This window comes from Triticum dicoccoides, chromosome 1B (assembly GCF_002162155.2).
Source record: "Triticum dicoccoides isolate Atlit2015 ecotype Zavitan chromosome 1B, WEW_v2.0, whole genome shotgun sequence".
In the NCBI taxonomy this organism is placed as follows: domain Eukaryota; kingdom Viridiplantae; phylum Streptophyta; class Magnoliopsida; order Poales; family Poaceae; genus Triticum; species Triticum dicoccoides.
In genome coordinates this window covers 8360734-8388585 of record NC_041381.1, presented here as the reverse complement: position 1 = coordinate 8388585, position 27852 = coordinate 8360734, and the positions used below count along the sequence as shown (strand labels likewise).

Here is a 27852-nt window from a genome sequence, read left to right as displayed (position 1 = left end):
CGGAGTCCGGGAGTCTTAACCTCCTTTCCAAAAAAAAAGATAATGGAAGAACATATAACTTCTCTACTTTGTGTGTGAGTGGTAACTGGTGAGGTCAACTAGCAGGCAAATGCTCAATGCTCTCTCTTCTAATGAAGGTTGTTCTTAACTAGTTCTGAATGACATGGAGGTCCACCTTTGATTAATCTATGCATGCATCTGAATTGTCCCAAATTTATCAAGAAATCCTAAATAGATCCAACCTGAAGATTGAACGTGGTGCAGTGGGGGAACATAGGAGCTGAAAATGTAATTAGCATGCACTGCTCGTGTTGCATATTTCGCTTTCCATCCAGAGAAAAATTGTGGTATAGGATGACAGAATGAAAATAACGAAAAACAATATATGGAATTACGGATGCAACAAGTAAGGTCATACCTACCTGTTCCCACACGAACACGTCACCGTGTACCTCCAACGCCGAGGGTGATGCACCGCAGCTCACGTCGAAGGAGACCCGTCCGGAAGCGCGGTACGCAAGCAATCCGGCGGGTGCTTTTCAGGACCCGAAACCCCAAGCGCACGGGAGGGACCCCGTCTGGACGCGCGGCGTCTATGGGCTGCCCTAGGTCGATTCGCACGCCCCTAGAGCCTCGAGGATCGCTACCCTTCAACACGAAGAACGAACGAAGAACGAGAGAGAAAGAACAAGGGAGAGATGTAAAAACTAGGATAAAAAGTAGTATATTGATTTGTCGATTCTGTGTTGTTCCATCGGCCGTCACCTCTCATCTATTTATGAGGCGGCTGGACTTCTCGTACAAGAAAAGGACTAAAAAGTCCACCCGAAACGTCACAAACCCTAACCTAACTCGGACAGGAATCTTTGGCAATTTTCAGGATCAACTCGGTCTCACCGATTGTTTTGCTTCGGTCCCACCGAGTGAACGTGGCCAACTCTCTGTAAATTTCTGTAATTTCCCGGATCAACTCGGTCTCACCGATTAGTTTGCTTCGGTGCCACCGAGTGAGCGTTGCCAACTTTCTGTAACTTTTTGTAATTTCTCGGATCAATTCGGTCTCACCGAGTCAATCAACTCGGTCCGTCCGAAATGACTCTGCAGCTTCTGTTTCTGTCCTTGTTTTGCCGCCACAGGTTGCATACGACCTTGGATTAAGATGATGTTTATATCAAAATCGACCGTTTCGATGAGACGAAGACAACTTATGTAGAAAGTTTTTCCATGTGAGATCGTCTTGGGGGCTTAATCCGCCAAACTGTACTCTGAATATAAGATCTTAGTACTTTGAGCATAGTTTCGGCCTTCGAGATGAAATCGGACGGCAATGGCCCAAACTTCAAAGACGTTCATATCAACAATAGGAACTCTCTCATGTAGATCTTCTCCATTTGATGCCATTTTAAATAAGTTCTTGACCGTGCCAAAATCTGGTGTCAACACATACCCCCCTGTTTTTCGGCAAACTTATGAGCCGAAAAATAACTTGCACAATGCTTTTTCTAAGGACGATATCAACACTCCATCGGCCATTTATTTTTCTCAGGATGATAATTATGTATCGGCTATGTTTATGTTTAGGGCGATAATTTTATATCGGCCATTGATTTTAACTTCTGGTTCACATCATACCTTGTAACTGATTACCACCAATCGGCTTTAAAGAGATGGGAATGAAGCAGTTCCTTGTAGCACTAAGGAAATCAAACTCCGAGAGGTCACGCCCTGTTAAGCAAGTAACATCGGGATGATTCCAATCCACCGAGGCATCGGCCAAAGCAACACAAGCCGAATTATCCGCGTGAATGATTTCTACCTCATCATCGATCCATTGTATTAAAAATTGATGCATGGTAGATGGCACACATTGGTTAGCATGAACCCAATCACGACCTAATATAACATTGTAGTTACCTTGCACCTCGGCGATGAAGAATGTGGTGGCCAAAGTTTTGCTTCCCACGGTGAGTTCCATGCACATCACACTTTTGGCCTCTGTCTTTTCTTTACCCTCGAATCCATTAAGTACAATATTGGTCGTCATCAATGCATCATCATCTAACCCCAACTTTTTGAAGACCGAGTAGGGCATAAGATTTACCATAGCACCACCATCAATGAGCATCCTAGCAACCGGCGATCCGTTAATATGACCTTTGAGGTACAATGGCTTCAAGTGTTTCACCGGTTCTCTTGGCTTCTCGAAGATAGCATTCTTAGGACCAAAATCCAGCTGGGCTACCTCCCCTTCTTCATCTTTAGCACGACACTCGGCAGGTAAGTAATATACCATACTAATATCCATACCTTTCTGAACCAACGTAGATTCATAATCCACCATCTCATCTTCATCTCCCAATGTGTATATTGGGCTTAAAGTTTCCTCAATTGAAGGGGATGTTTCAGGTGGTATGGACGATGTAATAGAGGTCGCATCATCCTCTTTCGGTGGTGAAGGTATTGTTGCAGCTAATGTAGAAGCATATGTGCTTTGTTTTTGTTTAGGCCCCCACACTTGTTTTGTGAGTGCCATGGGCCGAACTTTACTAAAAAATTGTCCCTTTGCCTCTCCTCGTTATGGTCTACCTTCTCGTGATTCCTCATGCGTTGTAATCTCCTTTTCATGGTCTTAGTTAAACTGGGAGGACACCACTTAGATTGAGTATATTTGGGATCCCTTGGTTTGGACTTTCTTGTGCTCGCCTCATGATCATTAACCATGGAACCCTGCTGAACAATAACAATATCACCATTAGAAGTAGCCAGATTACCAACAACCGGCTTTTCGATCTCCTTTTGCTTGTCACATTCTGAAATTTCCGCATTGGGTGGCTTAACGCGCCACACTTTTTTATTGACCTTGCTTGGAGAAAATATTGTTGGCCGATTAGCACCATAGCTCAAACGGCCTTGTGTGGGATAATAAAGCCTCTCGCGAGCAGGTCTTCTAGGTACTGCCCACCCCATATGAAAAGCATAAGGAGTCATTGGGGCTTGCCCCCATCCTCCATTGCAGTCTCCCATGTAATACGACGCATAGTTGGGTTGTGACATCCATGGTGTCGGTACCCATGACCCATATGGCCCTGCATAGCGTCGAAATTGTTGCTCCGGAGGCGATCTTGAACGTTTTGAATGTGATGGCCGATTAGAGCTAGAACCGGGTGCTTGACTTGCAAATTTGGATAACAACATATCAAAAGTTGGCTTGATTTTCTTGTACTTAGTTTCATTATTTTTCCACTTGCCAACTTCTGAATTCTTAGGCTTGATCAATTTAACATGAGTATCCTCTTGCACTTGTGGTTGCCCCCCGAGTGTAGCATTTTTTATAGTGATCTTCAACACTTCCTTGCCATCGGGTTGCTTCTCAAGCACAATCTTTCTTCCCAAGACCTTGTCGCCCTCCTTGCTATTCTTGGGTTCACCAATAACAACATTATCTTTATTAGCGGATTCGGCTATGTTAGGCCGAATTAACATTTTCTTCCCTTCCAAGTCCATGGTGTTTATCGGGAAGGGTTGTTTATCAACTTGCATCTCAGCAAAATTCAATCGTCCGTCATTAATGGCCGATTGTATCTATCATCGAAAAACATTGCAATCATTAGTAGCATGAGAAAATGAATTATGGTACTTGCAATAAGCATGCCGTTTTAGCTCCTCAAATGGCGGTATGGTGTGTGATATTCTAATCATCTTGTCTTGCAAGAGAGCATCAAATATTTTATCACACTTTGATATATCAAAAGTAAACCTCATCTCCTCATCACGGTTCTTGCGAAACGGCTTAAGAGCATTCCACATATAGGGTTTGGCCTTTGAGGGCCAAACAAATTCAGTAGTATAGACATCAACTTCATCGTCCGAATTATCATCATTGTGTTCAATCATATGAATTCTAGGACGATCGGTTGTAGACCTATGAACCTCTTTACTTCGACTCTCTTGAGCCAACGCCTTTTGCAGGACTTGGTTAATATTCAAAAACTCATAACTTTCTAGCCTCTCTTTAATGTGAGTTTTTAAACCATTAAGAACAAGATCCGCCAAGTCTCTCTCAGTTATCACTAAGCTATAACACCGGTTCTTTATATCTCTAAATCTCTTGACGTAATCGGTGACCGATTCATCATGTTTCTGCCTAACCGATGTAAGATGTGACAACTTTAGCTCATTATCGCCGCTATAAAAGTGATCATGAAACTTTTGCTCTAATTACGACCATAAGAGAATTGAGCCATGTGGTAAAGCAGCAAACCATGAAAATGCGGTGCCAGTTAAAGACAAGGGAAATAAACGCACTTTCAACTCTTCTATGGAACCTGCTTCACCCAACTGTGCTAGATACTGACTCACATGCTCCCAAGTTTTTTTCGTACCCTCGCCACTAAATTTAACAAAATCAGGAACCTTATAACCTTGAGGGTAAGAAATTGCATCGAAGTGTTCAGGATAAGGCTTTTGATACACACGACTCTTTACTTTCGGCTCGTTTCCGAAAGTTTCTAGAAACATTTTATGCAAATCCTCCCTTAATTTAGCTAAAATTGGATCCGAGGTAGATGAAGATGTTTGTGGCAATGACATAGGAGCAACCTGAGTACTAGATATTGGTGCAACTTGTGGGATGGGCGCCGAACCATAATTCGGCGGAAGACCAAACATACTTGCGCCTATGGGTGGTGTGACAGAATGATTCAGCATTGACGCTGAATTGGGCACACTCATAATAGCATTAGGGTATGTAGGTGTAGTCACAATCTGGTTGGTTTGACTAGGGTAAAAATTCAACGGCATACTATGTTGTTGTTTTATAGGAGGTGCCGATGAAATAGGTAAAGTTGGACTAGCGTTTTCAGATGCACCAACAGTAACACTAGATGACGGAGGCATATTTTTTTGAGCATTATCACTAGCCACGAAAGAATTGTATGCCATCACATTGCCCTTACTAACAAGACTTTCAATCACAGCCACTTGCTCCGGAGAAAAAACGTTACTCACAGTGATTACATCTTGTTCGTCGATGAGGTGAGGAAAATTGACGTTTCCAACCGGAGTGATGTTGCCTTGACGGTCCTTCTTGAAACTTGAAAGAAACGCTTCCAAATCCTCCTCCTCGCGCTTATTCTTGAGCGCCTCAAAAGCCTCTTCACGCTGCTTCTTGCGTGCTTCATAGGCTTGGCGATGTTCATCCGATAGCTCATCAAGACCGGGCTTAATGATGTTATCGGCGTCAACTTCTGAGGGCTTGGGGAGATTAGACATTGTTGATGATGATTCTTGATCTTTCGTCCCCAGCGGAGTCGCTAAAAAGTGTGTTCGCACACGAACACGTCACCGTGTACCTCCAACGCCGAGGGTGATGCACCGCAGCTCACGTTGAAGGAGACCCGTCCGGAAGCGCGGTACGCAAGCAATCCGGCGGGTGCTTTTCAGGACCCGAAACCCCAAGCGCCCCGGAGGGACCCCGTCTGGACGCGCGGCGGCTATGGGCTGCCCTAGGTCGATTCGCTCGCCCCTAGAGCCTCGAGGATCGCTGCCCTTCAACACGAAGAACGAGAGAGAAAGAACAAGGGAGAGATGCAAAAACTAGGATAAAAAGTAGTATATTGATTTGTCGATTGTGTGTTGTTCAATCGGCCGTCACCTCTCATCTATTTATGAGGCGGCTGGACTTCCCATACAAGAAATGGACTAAAAAGTCCATCCGAAACGTCACAAACCCTAACCTAACTCGGACAGGAATCTTTGGCAATTTTCCGGATCAACTCGGTCTCACCGATTGTTTTGCTTCGGTCCCACCGAGTGAACGTGGCCAACTCTCTGTAAATTTCTGTAATTTCCCGGATCAACTCGGTCTCACCGATTAGTTTGCTTCGGTGCCACCGAGTGAGCGTTGCCAACTTTCTGTAACTTTCTTTCTCGGATCAACTCGGTCTCACCGAGTCAATCAACTCGGTCCGTCCGAAATGACTCTGCAGCTTCTGTTTCTGTCCTTATTTTGCCTCCACAGGTTGCATACGACCTCGGATTAAGATGATTTTTATATCAAAATCGACCGTTTCGACGAGAAGAAGACAACTTATGTAGAAACTTTTTCCAGTTGAGGTCGTATTGGGGGCTTAATCCGCCAAACTGTACTCTGAATATAAGATCTTACTACTTTGAGCATAGTTTCGGCCTTCGAGATGAAATCGGATGGCGATGGCCCAAACTTCAAAGACGTTCATATCAAAAATACGGAACTCTCTCATGTAGATCTTCTCATGTAGATCTTCTCCATTTGATGCCATTTTAAATAAGTTCTTGACCGTGCCAAAATCTGGTGTCAACACCACCACACGAATCAGTGTGTGTTATAGCTAGTTCAGGAGATGACAGTATTGCCAGCTTCTCCTTTGTTCTAGCTAGGACAAAATTTTGAGGCATCGATTTGCCGCAACTCCTCAAAGGACATATAGACAAAATGAAGAACTAAATAAAGTTGCAAAGCAAAATTATGAAAAAAATATGATCCCAGAGATACACAGTAATGTTGTCATTAAAACTCAGGAATATTAATTTCACATGATCCCACCATGTAACATATCCCAGTCAGCAATGATTGAGGGCAGGCAAACTAATTAACAAGCAGCAAGAACTAAACAAAACAGAAAGACTAAAATAAACAGCTAGAACATGGTGAAACAGAGTACTCTACTACTCATGATGAGGAGCCGAACTCGATGCGGACGCCAACGGCGACGAGGAAGAAGGCATCGAGGGCGAAGAAGATGATGGTGTGGATGAGGATGGAGACGACGCTCGTGTGGAACTTGCCGCACTCGATCGTCCGCGATTTGCCAGGGATCTGGATGACAAGCCCTGGGGACAGAAGGATGAAGAGCATGAAGGAGATGAGCACCAGACCCCAGTCCTGCATCTTCTTCCTCCTCTTCTTCTTTGGGATGATGATGATGATGACTACTCAAGCCAGCTATGGCCTTTTCTTTATTTATGGATGGCTTTCCATCCATTTTGTGAATTATCACTTATATATGTACTGCCAGGACAGCAGGGAAAATGGTGTGGTCTGTAGAAAGTTCTGTTTCTGAAAAAAACTAGTGGTTTCCATAATATGCAGAACGAGACTAGCTTCTTTATTCTGTGGAACAGGAGGGCGGAAACAACCAATGTCTGTTTGAGTTTTGTCTGCATAAACTTAATTAATGAACGCATTTTCTGGACAGCAAACTTTCCTCCAGGATATGGACAGAAATGAGAAATTGCCCGCTCTCTAAAGTCTAAACCAACAGTAAAATCTTACATGGACCACATTGATACCAATGCCATATACTCCGTCCGTAAAGAAATAAAAGAGTGTTTAGATCACTAAAGTAGTGATTTAAACACTCTTATATTTCTTTACGGAGAGAGTACTATTTAGAACTAGTTGTGAATCATCTCAAGAAGGTCAAAATTCAGAAGGATCACCATTAAAGAGTTGGTTTGTGGTTAGTCCTTACTCCTTACCTTAATAGGGATCTAGCTCAGTCCGACTTTCACAACCATTTGGTTATTTTTTAAAGGTTATTTTGCTACATACTCTCTCTGTTTTATTTACTCCGCATATTTGGTTTGTCTAAAGTCAAATTTTATAAACTTTCAAGAACTTTGTAGAAAAATATATTAACATATACACCACCAAGTATATATCATTGGATTCATCATTGCATATATTTCCACATCATATAAAATTGTTACTGTAAATGTTCATATTGTTTTGTACAAACTTGGTCAAACTTTATAAAGTTTGACTTGAGTCAAAACTAATACGCGGAGTAAGTAAAAACGGAGGGAGTACAAAGATAGTTAATGCATAATATTGTGGTTAGGAATGAACATATCCACGTGTGCCCGAATGGAAACACGCGGATAACGCTATATGCAGAAAATAACTTAGTTTGCCTTTTATTCCCAAGTTTGAACTAGTGCCAGTCTAGTCCACACATGATAATGCATGGCACTTTATTTTTCACCGCTACATATGGATCGGACCATTGACTAAACATTGGTGGTCCATTTTTCGGATACTAGAGCTCTCATCTTCTCAGTAGCCGCCCATTCCGGTAGTGACGTCACTCGATGATGATATGGTGGTGTAGCAGTATGGTGGAACATGCACGTCGCACATTGCCGGAACGGTCTGAATCACCCATGTCCCTATCGCCACGATCCAACCCTGATCCAGTTGCTGTTGTTGTTGTTGGTGTTGTGGCTGGCTAGAACCCTGACCATGTTCTTGTTGACCTTGTTGTTGTTGCTGCTGAGGTTGGGTTGAAGTACCTTGTACCAATTGTTTTTGCTGTTGCAAAATAATGGCGTGCACGACGTTGTGGATGGCCTCACATCTTGACTGCTTGGGGATCGCTTTTAGTTGCTGACAACACTGCTCCCACATTACCAAGCAGCTGCTATGTTGCACCACTTGTGACCGGAGGAACGACATATCAGCTACTGGGCTACACTGGTGTAGGAGGGCATCCCTGCAAGGGTTCAACTTTTGATGTGGAACTGGATGTTCTTGTGGCTGCAGAGTTGGTTGCTGCTCTGGAGATGATGGATGTTGCGGCTCCGAAGCAATACGGAATGCAGTAAAGGGTTCGGCGGCCGTGGTGGTCGCCGCGATGACAATGAGGGCAAGGACGAGGAATTTCTTCATGGTTGATTTGTGTTAGATAATGTTTGTTCTCAAGTTGAGTGAATGGTGGGGTGATGGAGGGTCTTCATGGTGAAGCCCTATTTATAATGTCATCGCCTTTTTTTTCATCTTTGCATTTCTTTTCTTAAAAGTGCATGGATGCTTCTCGGTCACTAACATTTCGTAGGTTGCGTTAGGTGCAACTACTTACAAGTGTATTCTTGGACAGGTCATCGAAGTTCTTTGTTGTTGCATATATCATTCCGCTATCAGCAAAGCTTGATAATTCACATGACTCATCTTATTCACTTTACATGACAAACATCGATCTGGTTGCATCATTTTCTAAAACTGTGTTTGTTATGTTCTACAAGTTGTTACGCATAAACTAGATTAGCTTGCCTTGCACCGAACTTAGTTTGTAATCTTGTGTGGCCTGCAAAGATACATTAGACTAGTATTGTAACTTGCAAAAGTAGACTTCCTGCAAAAAAAAATTGCAAAAGTAGATGATGACATGATTCGTCGAATTCCCTTTACATGTCAAGGATTGTAATGTCATACAGGATTAGTATAAGGCTTTACATGTAAGTACATATGAAGGTTAGTTCAAGATTGCGTCAGTTTGTCGAACTAAATCTGTATTGTTCTGCATACCATTAAGATAATCAAGTATTGTTTGCTGAATTTTTTCAAGTGTTCATGACAAGTGTTGGAACTAGGGATTGCTAAGAACGATAGAGAGCATTTACAAAGCATGTGCGTCCACATATTTTGTTGCAGTTCTTGATGGAAATTATAGTACAATTTAGCAGGTATTAGTTCTTTTTCTCGAATACGCACGAGTGTGTGTATCATCCATTAAAGAAGAAGGGGGAAGACACCTGATATAGGGCGGAACCCTAGGGGCCGATCTTTCACGTTTGGAGAGGATCCCTACGAGGAACACGAAGAACGCGCGGAGGGGAACGAGGGAAATCACGGGGAAACGCAAGAGAAAATACTCAACCAACATGAATATGATCACACATGTGTTAGATCCAAGGAACACAAAGAGATACACGGTCCAAATCCAACAAAGGACGATACAAGCGGCGGTAGTTCATCTCCGAGAGGAGGTCTTGAATCCACGAGGGATCTTCCCGTAAAGGGGTCTTGAATCCATGGTGGATCTTCTCCGAAGAGGCCGCGGTCTCTCACGAGGAGGAGATCCGTATGGATGAGCAAAGCTCTATCTCAAATGATCTAATCCTTTGCTAACCCTAGCTAGGAGGAGGTGTGGGAGTATATATAGTGCTAGCCCACGAAGGGGTAAGTGAGAGGGGGATACATGGGCCCTTGGCCCGCTCTCTACGCACAGGAAGGTGCCGGATGTCCGGGCTGGGGGCCGGATGTCCGGGGCTTCGTGACGGGCCGTATGTCCGGGCTGGGAGGCCGGATGTCCGGGCTGGCCTAGATCTTCCACATGCATTCTGTGATGGAGGGGCCGGATTTCCAGGAGAAGGGGCCGGATGTCCGGTGGCTCGCGAGGGGCCGGATGTCCGGGCTGGCTTGGCCGATTCTGGCGCTCTCTAGATAGAAGGGGGCCGGATTTCCAGGCGTTGGGCCGGATGTCCGGGCCTGGCCGGATGTCCGGAGCCTGTAGCAGCTGGCTCTTCTTCCTTCTCCTCTTCCATGCTTCCGCGCATGCTCGGCCTTGGTCCTTGGGTTCTCCATGGTCTCCTCGGGTGTACCTGAGTATGCACAAGGTCTACGCTTGAAGTAGCAACCATGTCTCACATGTGGAAAGTGAAGGTTTAGAGGGGAGCGAGTTCACCTTGTGTCCAATGGCGTATGCTCGAGGTCTCATCATATGTCCTCTTGGGGCTCGGAGAGTAGTCGGAGTGTACATGGGGATGAACGTGGGATGCTTCGCATCATCTCCCCCCCCCCCTTGGGAAAGATCTGACCTCGGATCATGATCCTCATCACCATGGAAACAGTTGTCATGGACGGACTTGTAGTTGGACGAAGTTGAAGACATGGCGCAATCCAAGTAGTCCAAGGTGTCACCGGAGTGATAGACATGCAAAAAGAGCAAACACAAGCGACACTCGGAAATACAATGGTTAGCGCACACAAAGTGTCCATCATGTAAGAATGAGTCTGTGCGGCAAGATAGTGCGTGACAAAGCGCATCAAGCTTAACAAGATGGTATAGAATCGTATGCAAAGCATTCATGGGAGCAAATGCAGTCATTGTGCACACAAATGTGTTATGAATATGAGCAATGCAACCACGATGCAAAATGATGTCATAATGGGATGGTGCATCAAAAGCATGAACATATCAATGGATGCTCAATATGTGAATGTCATCATGCAATTGATGGTGGACAATATGATCATGATGTATGAAAATGCCATCAAGGTAGATCACAACAAATTTGCTAAGGAAATGAACAAGCTCATATATCATGGATGACATGGGAATATAAGATGCAACAAGGCAATCATAATGTGAGTCAATCCATGCATGGGGTGCAAACTTGTGGTGAGTATGATATGTCCATCGAGCATGACATGAGGAAGCACAATCAACAAAATATGGAGGTGTTGGTGTACCAATGCTCGATGTCGTGGCAAGAGTGGAGTTTCGAAGGTGCATCCAATAAGGGCGAGCGCTCCTCAACTTGAAGGTCCAAAGAGCCAATCTCCAATGTCCCTCCTCCATCCAATAGATGTAACATGTAGACAACAAGAAGGAAACACCAACGAAAGAGTGACCCATCCAATATGCATATGTGAGGATGGCTCAAAGGGAAGGAGTTCACCTTTATGAGGATGTCGAAAATGGTGGTGTCACACATCGTGTATGCCTTCACATGACCAAGTTGTCTCATCATGGTACCGCCTTGTGAATCCTTCAAAACGAAAGAACATGGCAAACACTCGGAAAAACAAATGAGGTTAGTGCAAATGCAACACCTATCATTCGTGAGGTAAGATACCCAACAAGTGTATGCATCATGCTCATCATAAGAAGGTACAAGCGAGCATTTCATAGTGTGGAGGCATATGATGCGAGAACAACCGAACACAAGAGGCTCAAGTAAACAAGCATGCAACACAAGTAAGGTGTCGAAGTCTCCAAGATCAATAAGCATAGTATGGTTGCACTCAATACAAGCGGATATGAAAGAGGCAACTAATGGACACAAGAGACAATGAACAAGATATATCATGTGAGAGGCATGAGCACATATGTCATCAACCCAAGAAAGCAAGTAATAGTGGAACATGGCTGATCCAACCAAGCAAACAATAATAGTGATCAAGTTAAGCAAGCTAGTAGTGCGAAGATGCAACATACTGGAAGGAATCATGGCAAGCATATCATGTGTGCAAATAGTGGGCATGAATAATGCACATGACATATCACAAGCATGAAAGCAAGATATGAGAAAAATATCATCAATGCATTGGCTAGAGGCCATATGTAAATAGCAATGGGGCATCATGACTCTCCCAACACAACAAGCATCAATGGCATGGGGCACATGATAAACATGGCAATAGCAACAAGGATCTCCACCAAGCATGCAAATACACATAGGAGTATCATAATGGTGAAGCATGGGTAGATGCAAGGAAGGGTCACAATTGCATGGCAAAGGCATAGAAGCAAGTATAACATGCAAAGTGATCACAATAGTATGGGCATAAGGTGACAAGTGGTAAATAGCCCATAGCCGTGTGAGAGCCAAGTAGAAGAGATGCGCGTAGTCCTTGCGCGAAGGGAACGGTGGTAATGGTAGTCCACGAGATCCCAAGTCATCGTTGCTCTCAAGAGCTCGTTTCGTCAACTCTTGGGATTGAGAGATTGACGAGTATACATGAGTACCTACACAAAACAAAGTCAAAGGGAAAATTGTGTGTGCGTGGTATATGTACACATCATCCATCATGATGCGCACGTGCATGTGTCGGTTAGCACAAAATATCCAATGCTCAAATAAATGAGATGCGCGATATAAAAACATGTCATCCATCATGATGGGTTTGTTCTTATGTATAGCATAATGGAGACTCAAATTGTGTAATGCATCATGAGGAATATCTATAGCATTGTTATTCATGGAATGCATATGGTGCACGCAATTATGGGAATCATGCAAAGAATGGAATGCATCAAAATCTCCTAATATGTATGAGGAAACTATGGGGGTCTCCTCATGAGCATTAATGGAAACATCACATGGAGAATATTGACAACATCCAAAACATTGCATATTTGGAACAATGTGATCATGGCATGACATAGTAGATGAATTGCGCAAATCATGTAAAGGAAGCATGGCAATATCATCACATGAAAAACAAAAGCCAATGACCATCATCTCATCATCTATGCCATAAGTGCAAATGGGATTGATTTTAATGGGGCATGCATAGTTACTATGTTGAGACTGAAATGATGCAATATGGGAGATCTCAGTCATAGCATATGACAAGTTCAAAGGATTGTCAAACATGACGTGACCAATAGAATTTTCACATGGTATCCTATGGAGCATAGCATCACAACTAGGCAACTCAACATGACCATCATCATAGTCATCATAAATAGGTAAGTCAAGACATGAAGAAGTCGCACTAGCTTGAAGCATGGGAATAGGTGGATCAACATCATGCAAGCAATCATTGTCAAGAGAGTCCATTAGTGGGACAAGAGAAGCACCATCACCTATGTTACCATTGGAGCATCTCTCATGTGTTGTAGGTGAGGTGTTGAAGATCCACTCGTTGTCCTCTTCATCTTGATGGAACCATGTGGGGGTGCATCATTGTCCATCATGGCCATCGGTTTTCCCGTTGGAGGGATGGACTCGTCGAGGGTAGTCATGTCCTCATGTAGGAGACCTAGCACTAAAGAAGAAAACACACTAGGAGTAGAGGTTAAGTCATTAGAAATCATAGTGTCCTCACGTGCCGTGTCAACTACCTCACTCTCTAAGTGTTGTGGCTCACTCACTCCCTCAAGGATGCTCTCACTCATATGGTTGGCGGAGTCACTCAAATGGCGCTCAACCTCACATAGGATGTGTGGCATGCTCTCATGTGTGGGGCTAGTGGGGGTCACACTCATCCTCTCATAGGAAATGCTCTCAATGTCACGTATGGTGGAGTCACTCATGTCACTCATGTGGTGGTGGCTCTCCTCACATGGCACTTGGGGCATCTCAACATATGTGGGTGCCGGAGAGGTGTAGGTGCAAATGTCTCCATGCGTGGTCGCGTAGCTTGACTCGGAGTATGAGTCCAATATGGGCGCCGTCTTCATGTTGTTGAAGAGGTTCGCACTCGTAGCCGTGGTCGAAGGGGATGGCCCTTGCTCGACCGTCTTGTCACCGTCTTGGTTTTGGAGGTCCATATGATGTGGCACCTCATAGCTCGACTTCATGACCGAAGGGAGTTTCCCCTGCTCGGCCATCTTCCTTGAGGGGCTTCCGAAGATGGAAGTGTCACCCTTGCTCGTAGGTAGTTGCCTTGAACTTGATGAAGTCGATGTAGGCGTACACGTGGGAAGTAGGCGAAGATGTCGTACGTCCAAAGGCGAAGATGCCTTGATAGCACTTGGAGAAGATGCCAAAGTGGTTGTTGTAGCCGTATGTAACATCCCCCACATCACAGTACAGTAATCTCCCCCTAATAAAGGTCATGTCATCATGATCATCATGCCAAAATGCCACTTGTCCAAAATCTGCTTCAAATTCAAATTCAAATTGCATGTCGAATATTTGCTTCTTCTTTCATGCAATCAAAATAGTTCACAATATGACAAATATTCTCTAAGTATTTTTCATGTTAAAACCAAAATCTTTGGAGTTCCCAAATTGCCCCTGGAAACTAATTAGTGTTCCAGCAGCATTTAAATATGCCATTCCCAATTTCCAAAATTCCTAGTCAATTCCTCTTGCCTCCAAACTATTTGTGGCAATACCTAAAAATGTGGAGGAATTAATGGGCCAAGTCCCATATTTTTCCTAAATCCTTTGGATACTCAAATAAATCTTTTCCTCTCTCTTTTTTAATTCAAAAAGAAAAAGAAAAAGGGAAAACAAAGACAAAAGAAACTGACCCTTTCCACTGGGTCAAACGGCCTAGCTGGCCGTCGGCCCACCCGAGCCGGCCCACTCCCCCTCCCCGGTCGCCTTCCCCTTCTCCTGTTCAACCAACTTGCGCCCGTGGTCGCCGTCGAACCCGCTCGTCGCCTCGTGCCTCGCCGACGAGGGGATAAGTATCCCCTCCCTCCGCATCGCCTCGATCCTCACTCCCCACTCCCACTTGCGCCTCTCCTTCCCCAGATCCACCTCTCCCTCTCCCCACCAGCTCCCTCCTCGCCTCCCCCTTCGTTCCCCGTCCACCTCCGAGCGTAGTCGCCGCCGCCCTCCGTCGTTGTCACGGCCACCGGCGGCCCCGCGCCCGCTGACCCTATCGGTAAGCTCCGCCGGGGTCGTCTCCTTCGACTGGCGCCCTCCGCTGGAACCGGGCAGCACCGCAGCCGCCGTTCGTCCTCGTCCCCATCTCCGGCCACCGCGACGTCGCCGTTGCTCCGCCAACCCCCTGCTGCTCCTAAGCTGCCGACGAGCCCTCTTGTGCTCCCTCGGTGAGATTCACTCGCCCTCCACATCTCTCTTTTGCGCTTGCACGCTAGTTGGTTCCCCTCCCCCCGCCATGGCCGAGCTCGGACCGCCGTCGCCGCTGCAGAGCCCTGCTCCGGCCACCCTCGCTTGCGTGACTCACCCCGCTGGATGCATGCTGCCTCGCTTAGCCGAACGCATCTCCCCGACTCGCTCAACGCGCATCGCAACCACGCCCCGACTAGCTCCACCCACGGTCTCCGCCTCGGCTCGCCGTCGGCGACCTTGCCGGGCCCCCCAGCCAATGCGAGCCCCACCATTGGACGCGCGAGGTCATGCCCGTTCGAATGCGACTAGCCGCGGCCAATTTGGCGCCTCGTAGGCTTTTCCCAACGCGCTCCTGAACGCCGCTGCCGCCTCCGCTCGCCGCCAGCGATGCTTCGGTCGTCCCCGACGCCGGTCATCGTCACCATCGTGTGCGCGGCGCCGGGCCGCGCCCTTAGGTCCAAGCCGTAGGTCCGGAGGCCCCCTGTAGCGCGATTCCGCGCAACTCCGGCGAGGCGCCGCCGTTGCTTTGCTCGCCGGAGCTAGCTCCGGCACCACCGCTGACCTGGCCGGCCGGGGCCACCCCCTCGGTCACTGACCCGTGGGCCCCTGGGGCCCGGCTGTCCTGTTGACTTCGGTCAACTGCTGACTGGGTAGGCCCGGCCACAAACATGCGGGCCCCACCGCTTATTCCTCAAACTAAAATGTTTTAATAATTAAAACTAATCAGTTTAGCTAATTAGTCTATGACAGGTGGGGTCCAGTAGCTAACTAACCTAGATTAGTTAGTTTAATACACTATTAGACTAACAGAGGCTGACATGTGGGTCCCATAGGACCCACAGGCCTGGTTTGACCTGGTGAGCCGCCCTGCTGACTGCTGATGTCACTGTGACGTCATGCTGACGCAATAAACCCTTCTGTTAGTTTATTTAATTCCAGAATATGTTCTAAACTTGCAAAAATCATAGTAATTAAACCGTAACTCCGATGAAAATGTTTTCTATATGAAAGTTGCTCAGAAAAATCCAACGAATCCGATTACGCGGTCCGTTCATATGTCACATGCCCCTAGCATGCTGAACATGGAACATTCCCCCTCTGGTCATCTGTCTAACACAGGTCCGGAACCGGGAAAACATTCCCGGTTGAATTCCCCCTTCACTTTATCGTGTAGCCATACGTTAGGTCACACCCGGCACAGCATATTGCCACGTTATGCCTTGTGATGCATTGTTTGCTCTGTATTTACTGTTTCTTCCCCCTCTTCTCTCCGGTAGACCCCGAGACTAATGCTGCCCCTGTGATCGACTACGTCGATGACGACCCCTCCTTGCCAGAGCAACCAGGCAAGCCCCCCTTTGATCATCCCGATATCGACCATTCCATTCTCTCATGCTTGCATTAGATTTTGCTACTGTTATTGTTTGCACCTATTCTGATGCATAGCCTGCTTTTGTAACCTGCTTATTGTTACCTTACTTGCTTATCCTAAACTGCTTAGTATAGGTTGGTTAGTGATCCATCAGTGACCCCCACCTTGTCCTTGTTGCCCCTGCTTCATCATCGAAGACCCGATCAACGGGATCGAAGACCAGGCCCTGGCACCGCACATCTCTTTCCCCTTAGTTGCTCGACGCTGCTGGGTTACTATCGAGTGCCGAGGGTGAGACCTCTACATCACTTCTGATGTTAACCCTGTAGTGTAGCTATTCGGTCATGGTCATCGAGGGTGATTCCGCCTTAACCACTTCTGATACGACTCTGTCGTGCAACCCCTCAAGTGTGAACCTTGGGGGTGATTCCTCTTACGTTCACCTTGATGATTACATCGAGTGGAATTCATCGGGGGTGATTCCTCGGGTTTTCCCCTTGATGTTTGGACACACGGTTACTATGGTTACTATGACTTTACACTGAACCATGTTACTAAAGACGGGTCAACCCTGAGCGATACCCGTGTGAGCATAATTGCGAGTGATGTGGAGTCGGGTTGACCTGGAAGGTGCCCGTGAGATAATTACGAGGTGTGGCCGGGCATTCTTAGCCCTTGCCGCAAGTCCTCGAGACGGGGCAACGGGGTCACATCTTTCGTGAGTCTCTGCTTGTTACCACGCGTTCCTAATCCACTATGATTTGGATATTTGATCTGAGGGGCCTCTGGCCTGATAGCACTAACCATCACGTGGGCATAGTATGGGCGTTCTGCGTCGTATGCATCATCCGAAGCTTATTAGACGTCAGCGACTGAGTGGCGCGCGCCGGTTTGGACTGGTAAGCTCCTACCTTTTTTAAGGAGGTAGCTAGGTCTACTCACCGGCCGCCCACGCAACGTGCAGGAGTTTCTGGGGAGATGGCCCATGACCCCTGGGGGCATAGGTTTAGTCCGGCGTGCTGACCTCTCTATTAAGCCTAGGTCGGGTTGCGGTGTATTGTTTGGCCGAGGCCGGGCATGACCCAGGAAAGTGTGTCCGGCCGGAGTTAATCGAGCATGGTGGGTAAGTTGGTGCACCCCTGCAGGAAGAAAACATCTATCGATAGCATGTCCTACGGTAACGGAAGCTCGGAGTTGTATCCCGATCGATACAACTAGAACTGGATACTTGTGATGAGAATTGGATTGTGATGACAATTGGATAGAATGGCTCTGGGATTGCTTTCTCACGGGGAGTCGAGAAAGGATCTCTGGCCGAGGTTGATAACACTACTACTACTTTACTTTATGCTACTCTACTCCCTCCTGTTTGCTGCAAGATGGTGGTTTCCAGAAGATGCTAGTCTTCGATAGGACTAGGCCTTCTCTCTATTCTGGCATTTCTGCAGCCCAGTCCACAGATACATCCCATTTCATTGATAATGTTGCATATGTAGTGTAGATCCTTGCTTGCGAGTACTTTGGATGAGTACTCACGGTTGTTTTGCTTCCCTTTCCCCCTTTCTTCTTCTTTCCGATGGATGCAACCAGATGGTGGAGCCCAGGATCCAGACGACACCACCGATGACTACTACTGCCCCGAGGGTGCTTACTACTACGTGGAGACCGCCGACGGCCAGGAGTAGTTAGGAGGCTCCCAGGCAGGAGGCCTTGCCTTTTCGATCGTAGATGCTTTTGTGCTAGCCTTCTTAAGGCAAACTTGTTTAACTTATGTCTGTACTCAGATATTGTCGCTTCCGCTGACTCTTGTGTATTCGAGCTTATGTATTCGAGCCCTCGAGGCCCCTGGCTTGTAATTTAAAGCTTGTATTATTTTAATTTGTGTCTATAGTTGTGTTGTGATATCTTCCCGTGAGTCCTTGATCTTGATCGTACACATTTTCGTGTATGATTAGTGTATGATTGAATCGAGGGCATCACACCGTAGCTCCATCTTGGTGGTGGTCGTCTCGCGGTCTTCTTTTGTGCTCATGAAGCTTGGACTTGGCGTGAAGTTGGTCTTGTTGGGACTTGTACATTTGCGCTTGGCGAGCATCTTCATGATGATGGTGTCATTGTCACGCTTGAGCTCGTAGTAGATGTCGTTCGTCATCGTCGTGCACATGTTGCTTGGAGGTGACTTGCCCTTCATGACGATGTTGATCACGAACGTGATGGTGGTCGCCATGTAGATGTGGACGTGGATGACTTGCGCTTGCATCATTTTCGCGCTCCAAAGACTTGTGGCTTGAATCTCGCCGCCTTGAAGATGATGAAGGGGAAGTAGACTTGAGCAAGGTCCGAATCTCCTCCATCCTTGCATCTTGCTCCTCTTTATGTGCAGTAAGCTTCTTGTCGATGTAGTCCCTTTTCCTTGCTTCGGAGTGACGAATGACGATGGAGATGTTCTCGATGCGCTCTTGCATTCTTGATTGTGCACCTTGCATTTGTTGTTGTAGATCGAAGATGGACACTTTGGTGATGTAGTTGTTCACGCCGTCATTGTTGTCGAGGACCGGAGATGAAATGCTTTGCCTATCCATCACAAGAATCGAGCAAGTATGAGTGGGAGAAGGAGAAGAACTAGACCAAATGTACCTTGACCGATGTTGAAGATGGATCAATGATCACTCAAATGTGTTACAAGGAAAGAGCACAATTGGTACCAGTTCTTGTCGGTTCTCACACCTACACAATTAAAGCTTATAGTGGAGCTCGGTGAGGATAGTGGCACAAAAAATTGATGGAAAATGTTAGCAAGAGTCAATAATGTTGAAAGAGATTCATAAATTTGCAAGTGAAACAAGTAGACCAATAGCAATGAAAGGTACGCGGAAACACACACACACGGATAGATAAATGGGGTCATGCAACCAAGGAATGAGCACAAAATGCGGAGTCCACGGAAAACGCTCGTGTTGCACAACTCAAGAGAGACGCTAGCATGATTGCTCTATAGGCGGATACGACACTTGTGCACAACCTATAAGATGCAAAATAGATAAACTTTCTATCCCAAGTATGCTATGTATGTATGGTTCCTGGTGTTTCTCTCAAGATAATCCAAGATGATCGGATATGAAAATATTATATGCAATGTGGTATGATGCTATGGCACTTGCTTACAAGCTTCTTTGCTCTCTTTCTTTTGCTTAAAAGCTTATTTCTCTTTTTTTTTGTATGGCCAATTTTGCACAATGCACAAACCAAGATAGCAATTGTGTATATGCGGGAACAAACTTGTGACACAAGATATGATACCAATATATGCACCACGATGATATGGTATGTATGCTATGGGAAGTATGATCACTAATGTGCACAAGTAACGTTGCCGGCAATACTCAAATGGTTAGTCTCGATAGGCAAGTTACACAAAATGGGCTAGGGGTTAACAATGCAATGGCAAGGGGAATATACAATGGAGGGATACCACGATACCGAGATGATATGGAGGTTACCGTCCAAGGTTTCTTGTTTGTACGCCACGGACGGATGATGGTGAAGTGGTCAAAGTCGATGACGACCTCGAGGCGATGATGAGTGGCGGTGTTCTTGATGTAGAAACCAAGATGATGGAGTCTCGTCCCTAAGTAGCCGAAACACCTTAGGAAACGGAAAAACCGCGAACTCAAAATCTCAAACGTCAAATGTCAAATGGTGGTAGTGGAAAGCGGTGGTGGTTTGCACTTCGTAATGCAGAAGTGAAATGATTGGCTATACATGTGTCGGAGTTGAAGTTGACGTCCCTAAGTAGCCTAAACACCTTAGGAGACACAAGCCACAACTCAAACAAGATCAAACAAAATTGGTTAAGTTGGGTTGGCAAAATGTATGGTGGGCAAGGTCGTTATGTGGAAAATTGTGGTGGTGGTTGATGAAGAAGTAATCGTCCCTAAGTAGCCGAAACACCTTAGGAGACACAAATCACTACTCAAGCAACCACTGATGCTATGGCAAGCAAAATGGGTTAGGTTGCGGAAGTCGGTGGTGGTGTAGCGGATGATATGGTGGAGGGCCTAGGAAAACTTGCCAAATTTTTAAAAATTTGATGGAGTCAAATGGTGATGGTGGTATTTTTGTAGGATGGAGGATGTCAATAGCTTCAAAATGAGCTAAAGAATGTCAAAATCGAACTCCGGATGAATTAGTTATGGTCAAAACGGTGAAACGGGAAAAACTAAAATGACAGCGGCCGAACATCCGGGGGTTTGGCCGGATGTCCGGGACCTGATGTCCAGAAACTTGCGCGAAAATGCTCTCCAGGAGCCGGATGTCCGGGCAAATGGCCGGATTTCCGGGATGGCCGGATGTCTGGGGATCGGGCCGGATGTTCGGGCTCCAAATCCGAGGATGAACTCGAAGAACTCGATTTTGGGGCGGAAATTGATGATTTCGGGGGCAAAATTGGAGAGATTTCGTGGATGGAAAGTGGGGAAACTTGGGGAGATGCTAGATCCACTTGAAACCAAGCAAATCCATGGATCAAAATCAACAAAACATCATCAAACCAACAAATCACAATAAAAAATGGGGGCTATTTTTGGTGGGGGGTTTTCGGATTTAGGACGAAATCAACAAAAACAAGCTAGAAAACATGGGGTAGGGGCTCCAAAAACGTGATCAACGTGGCTCTGATACCAAGATGATGTAGGGCGGAACCCTAGGGGCAGATCTTTCACGTTTGGAGAGGATCCCCACGAGGAACACGAAGAACGCGTGGAGGGGGACGAGGGAAATCACGGGGAAACGCAAGAGAATACACTCAACCAACATGAATATGATCACACATGTGCTAGATCCAAGGAACACAAAGAGATACACGGTCCAAATCCAACAAAGGACGATACAAGCGGCGGTAGTTCATCTCCTTGAGGAGGTCTTGAATCCACAAGGGATCTTCCCGTAAAGGGGTCTTGAATCCATGGTGGATCTTCTCCGAAGAGGCCGTGGTCTCTCACGAGGAGGAGATCCATATGGATGAGCAAAGCTCCATCTCAAATGAGCTAATCCTTTGCTAACCCTAGCTAGGAGGAGGTGAGGGAGTATATATAGTGCTAGCCCACGAAGGGGTAAGTGAGAGGGGGATACATGGGCCCTTGGCCTGCTCTCTGCGCACATGCATGTGCCGGATGTCCGGGCTGGGGGCCGGATGTCCGGGGCTTCGCGACGGGCCGGATGTCCAGGCTGGGAGGCCGGATGTCCGGGCTGGCCTGGGTCTTCCGGATGCATTCGGTGATGGAGGGGCCGGATTTCCGGGAGAAGGGGCCGGATGTCCGGTGGCTCGCGAGGGGCCGGATGTCCGGGCGTGGGGGCCGGATGTCCGGGCTGGCTTGGCCGATTCTGGCGCTCTCTAGATAGAAGGGGGCTGGATTTTCGGGCATTGGGCCGGATGTCCGGGCCTGGCCGGATGTCCGGGCTGTGGCCGGATGTCTGGGCTGTGGCCGGATGTCAGGGGCCTGTAGCAGCTGGCTCTTCTTCCTTCTCTTCCATGCTTCCGCGCACGCTCGGCCTTGGTCCTTGGGTTCTCTATGGTCTCCTCGGGTGTACCTGAGTATGCACAAGGTCCGCGCTTGAAGTAGCAACCATGTCTCACGTGTGGAAAGTGAAGGTTTAGAGGGGAGCGAGTTCACCTTGTGTCCAATGGCGGATGCTCGAGGTCTCGTCATATGTCCTCTTGGGGCTCGGAGAGTAGTCAGAGTGTACATGGGGATGAATGTGGGATGCTCCGCATCAACACCCCAAAGAGTCCACCGTTACACAAGATATTTACATGCGGATTTCATCCGGCACCACCTAGATTATCTAAACAAATTACTCTGTCTCAACCCACTCCACATCCTCTATGTCAAAACCTTTCAGATCACCCTTAATTAGTCCCGCCTTCACCGAAAGCCGTCCTTCCTCCCGAATACAGTGGATTTTCCGGGCTAACGACGGTGTCGCATCGTTGAAAATGATGCCATTCCGATGTTTCCAGAGCATCCACATGCCTAGGAGGCACTTAGCACGTGTCACCTTCAAGTGAACCGCGCTCCAATCCTACATGGATGCACCACTCGCCTAGGGTCTCGTTTTGCAGCGGTTCAAAATACACTCTTCTAGTGACCATTCCAATCCAATGCCAGACTTGCTTCGCAAATGCACGGTCAATGAGTAGGTGCTAGATAGTCTCGTCATGCTGATCACACAACATTGCTTCCTTAACACCTGGCATCTGCTCTGTTGCACCACCTCTGACTGGAGAAATGACAAAGCTGCCACTGGATTACACTGTTGTACGAGGACATCCCTACATGGGTTCAATTGTTGTTGTACAAATGGTTGTTGTTCCTGAGCTGGTTGTTCATGTTGTTGTGGGAATGGTTGTTGTTGCGGTTGGGGATAGGGTGGTTGTTGTGGTGGGGGATAGGGTGGTTGTTGTGGAAATAGTTGTTGCCCAAATGGTAACTGTTGTGGTGGAAATGGGTGTTGTTGTGGAGTTGATCGCTCCTCTCGAAATGGTAGTTGTTGTGGTTGTGGAAAGGGTGGTTGTTGTTGTGGTTGCTGTGAAAATGATTTTTGTGGCTGCAACTAGGGAAGTGTCACATCGGAGGTGACTATGGTGATGGTAGCCATAGTGGCAAGAAAGGCAAGCGCGAGGAAGATCTTCATAGTTGATTTGTGTTGGATATTGTTTGCTTGCCTTTGATGTTTATTCTCTAATGTGAATGGTGGATGATGGAGGATCTTGATGGTGTATGCCTATTCATAGCTACCATGGCATTGTTTGTTTTCATCTTTGCATTTACTTTTCTTGGGAAGTGCATGGATGCTTCTCAACTCATCATTTGTGTCTGGTGGCACTACTTAAGTGTATTCTTGGATTACTCATCAAAGTTCTTTGTTGTTGCACATATCGCTCCACTGCCACCAAAGCTTTATCAATTGAGATAACTAATGTTATTCACTTTACATTTCAAACATCAATCTAGATTACATCGGAGTTTCTGAAACTAGTTTGTAATGTTCTACGGGTTGTTAGCGCATAAACCAGATTAGCACACCTTGCACTGAACTAAGTTTGTAATCTTGTGTGGCCTGTAAAGATACCCAAGACTTCACAGTAAAATGTGACTTGCAAAAGTAGATCATGACATGATTCATGAAATTCCCTTTACATGTCAAAGGCTTTACAGTACACATGTGAAGCTTTGATCAATAATCTGTTGGTCTGCCAAACTAAGTTTGCATTGTTGTGCAGATCATTCAGATAATCAGCAGGTTTTGCTTGCTAAATCTGCTCATGACAAGTGTTGGAACTGGGATTGCTAGGAATGATACCAAGCCTTTACATGGCATAATTTGCCTGCAGCTCCTGAGGGAAATTTATTTAGCAGGTAAAAACCAATAGATAAAGATATCCAGGGATTTCATAGATCCGCCAGAAAATTCACAATGCATTATCTATCATGAACAAAGCTACAAAACAGGTTTGAGGAAAGCAATCACATTCTTATTCCAGTCAAACAGTAGATGAATGCCGTATGCCTCGGGAGTAGAAATTTTGGGCTCAACTCAGCGCGGTCTCTAACTACTAGGAGAAAGACCTGTAACAAGTCCACAGCAAAATCCAGATGCGCAGATGGAAGGTGGTAACCATCTAAATAAAACTCAGACCACCGGAAGCTCCCCGGACTCACTAATGACCACCTTCTTCTTCGGACGGTCACCTCTGTCAGTCTCAGACGACTCTATCATCCTTACGATATCCATGCCTTCAAGAACCTGGCCAAAGACAACGTGTCTCCCGTCCAGCCACGGTGTCTGCAAGCAAGGTAGCAGAAACCTCAATCGGGGATTTATTTATATGAACTTCAAACTCGATGGAGCGGCAGCGGGAAAAGGGTACTAGCTATTTCTCGCATTGACTGACTGATACTGATAGCAGGAAGTACACAACTAATTACCTTGACCGTGCAGATGAAGAATTGGCTGCCGTTGGTGTTCGGTCCAGCATTAGCCATGCTGAGCACTCCAGGTCCAGTATGAACCACTAAGAACATTAAATAATATATAATCAGTTAGCATATAATCTGAAGCAAAGATTGCATGATACAGACTAGTTCATTGCAACACATACATTGGAAGTTCTCATCCTTAAAGGTGCGGCCGTATATGCTTTTCCCTCCAGTACCCTGAAATTGTCAGTTTCTAGTTATTTTCACATGCCATTGTTGGAAGCTGTATGTTTCATTTTAGGCAATCCGAAGTTTCAAAAGTACTTCAGCCAGCCATGCATAAGTAGATCAAAATGCAGATGAAACACAAAATCATGTACGCCTCAATATAGGAAAGGACGGCGCGGTGGCAATCACCTTGAATTCTTACCACGAGGCCACTGACCACAAAACAGGGTAGGATGCACTAGTGCAAGTGATTATTGACAGTCAAACATGGATAACATCCAGGGTAAAAATGCAGCACGGTAAGAAATTGAATGCAGGTACACGAGCAAAGCTAGTAGTACAAGGACCTAAACTACCTCCCTCTAATTCTCCCCCAGTCCATCTGGTCCGTAAAATAATGCTTAAACAGCACAGAGTACTCAAATAGCTAAGCCACAGTTCAGAAGGAAAAAGGAGAAGCAGCTAGCACAATTATCATGCAAAATAGAAATAAGCACATGAATCCGTTCAATCTTGTGAGCAAAGGTATTTGTATGGTAACAAGAGATAGTCTTTAGCTTTTCTTAATGCAATCTGCAATACGGCATAAGGATGCACATGCAACAAACAAGAATAGACGAAGGTAGGAAACACATACGTTGCCCTTGTCAAAGTCTCCTCCCTGAATCATGAAGTCCTTAATGACACGGTGGAAACTTGATCCCTTGTATCCGAACCCTTTCTCCCCTGATACAAAAAGGAGAAATTGGTCATATTCCTCACCAGAGCAATCGTTCACAGATGGGATAACAGAACAGGGCTCCAGCAGTCCCTCGTACCAGTGCAGAGAGCACGGAAGTTCTCAACGGTTTGGGGAACGTCATCCCCATACAGCCCGATGACAATCCTCCCAACGTTCTTCCCGACAGGGTTGCCAATGCTTATGTCAAAGTAGACCTTGTTTGTAACTTTGGACTGAAGCTCAGGTGCCTGCAATGCATGATGAAGGAACAGCTTCAAACACCATGAAATGTATGGCATCCATAATAAGGTAAAAGATATGCACCAATGCAACCACAAAACCGGCATATTGTGTAAACCATACAGTGGCACATTTGTTCCCTTAGACGGCCGGCGACTAACACTAACTGGAGATAATGAACTAAACACCAACACATGGCATACCAGTGTATGGTACTCTGCATCTAACACTGGCATACCCCGGCAGTTAAGTGATGACAAAACCTCAACTTGCAAATTGGTTCACACACAGAAAAATAAATAAATTCAGTGAGTGTCCTGATTTTTCTCATGAAAATTACAGCTACCAAATAATATACAGAATGGTGTGAATGTTCACAAGTACACAACCGAAGGCAAACTACATGTCTATTAGGTTGCAATTCAGCTTCCTGACTGAACAGGGAGCGGTGCCAGATCCGCAGGCTTTACACAGGTAGCGGCCACAGTGCCCAGATAGAAACAGCAGCGCATTTGATTCTTCAGACAGCGAGCAACTAACACTAACTGAACCTAATGGGGAATAACATAAACGAATGTTTAAATAACTGAACCTAAGAATGTTTATAAACGAATGGCATGCCCGTCGCAGTGACGGTAAACCTCAGCCTGCAATTTTCTTCACACAAAAAATTCAGTGAGTGACCTGATATTTCTCATGAATATCACAGCTACCAGCCAGCATACGGAATCGCATGGAAGTTCGGCAAGACACATAAGATATGTCTACTACTGGATTGCAATTCGGCAAGATTCACATAGATTGCGGCCCCTGTGCCAAGGTAGATAGATAAAACAAATGGGGAATCTTTACATAGGGTTCGGCGCTGGCGGAGGCGACGAAGCGCGCGCGGCTCTGCCGGGAGGCGGAGAGGGCCGGGGACGCGACGCGGCCGCCGCGGAGGGAGAGCGCCGACGAGGGGGCCTTCGAGGCGAGGAGCGCCCTCTGCGCCGCCGACCCCGCCGCCGCCGGGCGGGCGATGGCCTGCAAGAAAGAACACCACAAGATTCAGGCTGAGGAGGGAGACCAGGCGGGTCCGAGAAGAAGTGGGGATGAGGGGAGGGGAGGGAGCTCACGAGCGTGGCGAAGGAGGAGGTCGCGGCCGCCATTGGAGGGCGAGGAGGAGGTTTTGGGATGGGATTTGTTGGAGGCGACGGACGGAAGACTCTGTGCAGATAACCAAAAGGATGAGCTTTTTATTCTGCTTCCTCACTCCCCTGATGCCGGTGGAGCTGTTGATTTGAGCCCTTCTCGTTCATCCTATTTGCGCACCCAAGTCCATGGTAGGGTGTTTGGCAATATCTGGGAAACGGAATGGGAGTTTAGAGGAGGAAATTGTATTGAGATTAGACATAGAATGAGTCGTTTTATTCACAATCCTTTGTTTGGTGCGTGAGAAATTATACTCCTTTCTTTGGTTCATGGGAATTGACATGGGACTAGACAGGAAAGTTAGGATGAAGGGTTAAGATTGACTCATTAAAACAATTCCCATCCAACTCCTACCCCCTCCCCTGTTAATAAAACGGTGGGAGTTGGAGTCTCAAGTCTCATGCCTACTTCATTGTAAATTTCCAATACCCCCCACCAAACAATAGATTTGAAGTCTGGTACCCCTTCAATTCCCATTCCCTAACTCTAATTACCCCCAACCAACACGTTGGGTTAAACCAGGGGTGAGATTGATATACCCATGGTTAAACCTTCTATGAAGTTTGGATATCGACGGCTTGTGGATATTCAGATCCGGCGTCGGCGCCCTCATTGGTCGTCCATCTAATTCGTTGGGTGATGTATTACATGTTTTACCGTGGAGATATAATGAGCTCGTTTTACGAAAGGGGGGATAAAAAGATCGTGTTTATCGTGGAGATCTAATTAATGAGCTCGCTTTGCGAAAGGGGGAACGAGAAGAC

At 46.3% G+C, this 27852-nt stretch overlaps 3 protein-coding genes across 3 annotated transcripts; all 3 read right to left on the bottom strand.

Moving 5' to 3' along the window:
- Window positions 1-6485: 6485 nt before the first annotated feature.
- Window positions 6486-7013, bottom strand: LOC119298977. The gene has a single exon (XM_037576295.1). The coding sequence runs from the start codon at window positions 6926-6928 to the stop codon at window positions 6710-6712; it is 219 nt and encodes a 72-aa protein (XP_037432192.1). The 5' UTR covers window positions 6929-7013; the 3' UTR covers window positions 6486-6709.
- A 918-nt stretch (window positions 7014-7931) lies between these two features.
- On the bottom strand, window positions 7932-8771 carry LOC119298969 (avenin-3-like). Its single transcript, XM_037576281.1, has one exon. It carries the CDS (start codon window positions 8705-8707, stop codon window positions 8096-8098), a length of 612 nt encoding a protein of 203 aa, XP_037432178.1. The 5' UTR covers window positions 8708-8771; the 3' UTR covers window positions 7932-8095.
- Window positions 8772-24158: 15387 nt separating this feature from the next.
- LOC119315292 (photosynthetic NDH subunit of lumenal location 5, chloroplastic-like) lies at window positions 24159-27158 on the bottom strand. The gene is made up of 7 exons (XM_037589955.1): window positions 27013-27158; window positions 26750-26920; window positions 25755-25905; window positions 25574-25662; window positions 24891-24945; window positions 24718-24803; window positions 24159-24574 (listed from the first exon to the last, which is right to left on the bottom strand). The coding sequence occupies exons 1-7, from the start codon at window positions 27043-27045 to the stop codon at window positions 24422-24424; spliced, it is 738 nt and encodes a 245-aa protein (XP_037445852.1). The 5' UTR covers window positions 27046-27158; the 3' UTR covers window positions 24159-24421.
- Window positions 27159-27852: the final 694 nt, after the last annotated feature.

What these genes read in the sequence shown, in the direction of transcription:
- LOC119298977 (XM_037576295.1), bottom strand. Translation starts at nt 6,928, where the DNA reads ATGCAGGACTGGGGTCTGGTGCTCATCTCCTTCATGCTCTTCATCCTT.
- LOC119298969 (XM_037576281.1), bottom strand. Translation starts at nt 8,707, where the DNA reads ATGAAGAAATTCCTCGTCCTTGCCCTCATTGTCATCGCGGCGACCACC.
- LOC119315292 (XM_037589955.1), bottom strand. Translation starts at nt 27,045, where the DNA reads ATGGCGGCCGCGACCTCCTCCTTCGCCACGCTC. An exon ending in CCTCCTCCTTCGCCACGCTC is followed by an intron (nt 26,921 to 27,012) that starts GTGAGCTCCCTC and finishes TCTTTCTTGCAG; the next exon opens with GCCATCGCCCGCCCGGCGGC. An exon ending in CTTCCGTGCTCTCTGCACTG is followed by an intron (nt 25,663 to 25,754) that starts GTACGAGGGACT and finishes TTTTTGTATCAG; the next exon opens with GGGAGAAAGGGTTCGGATAC.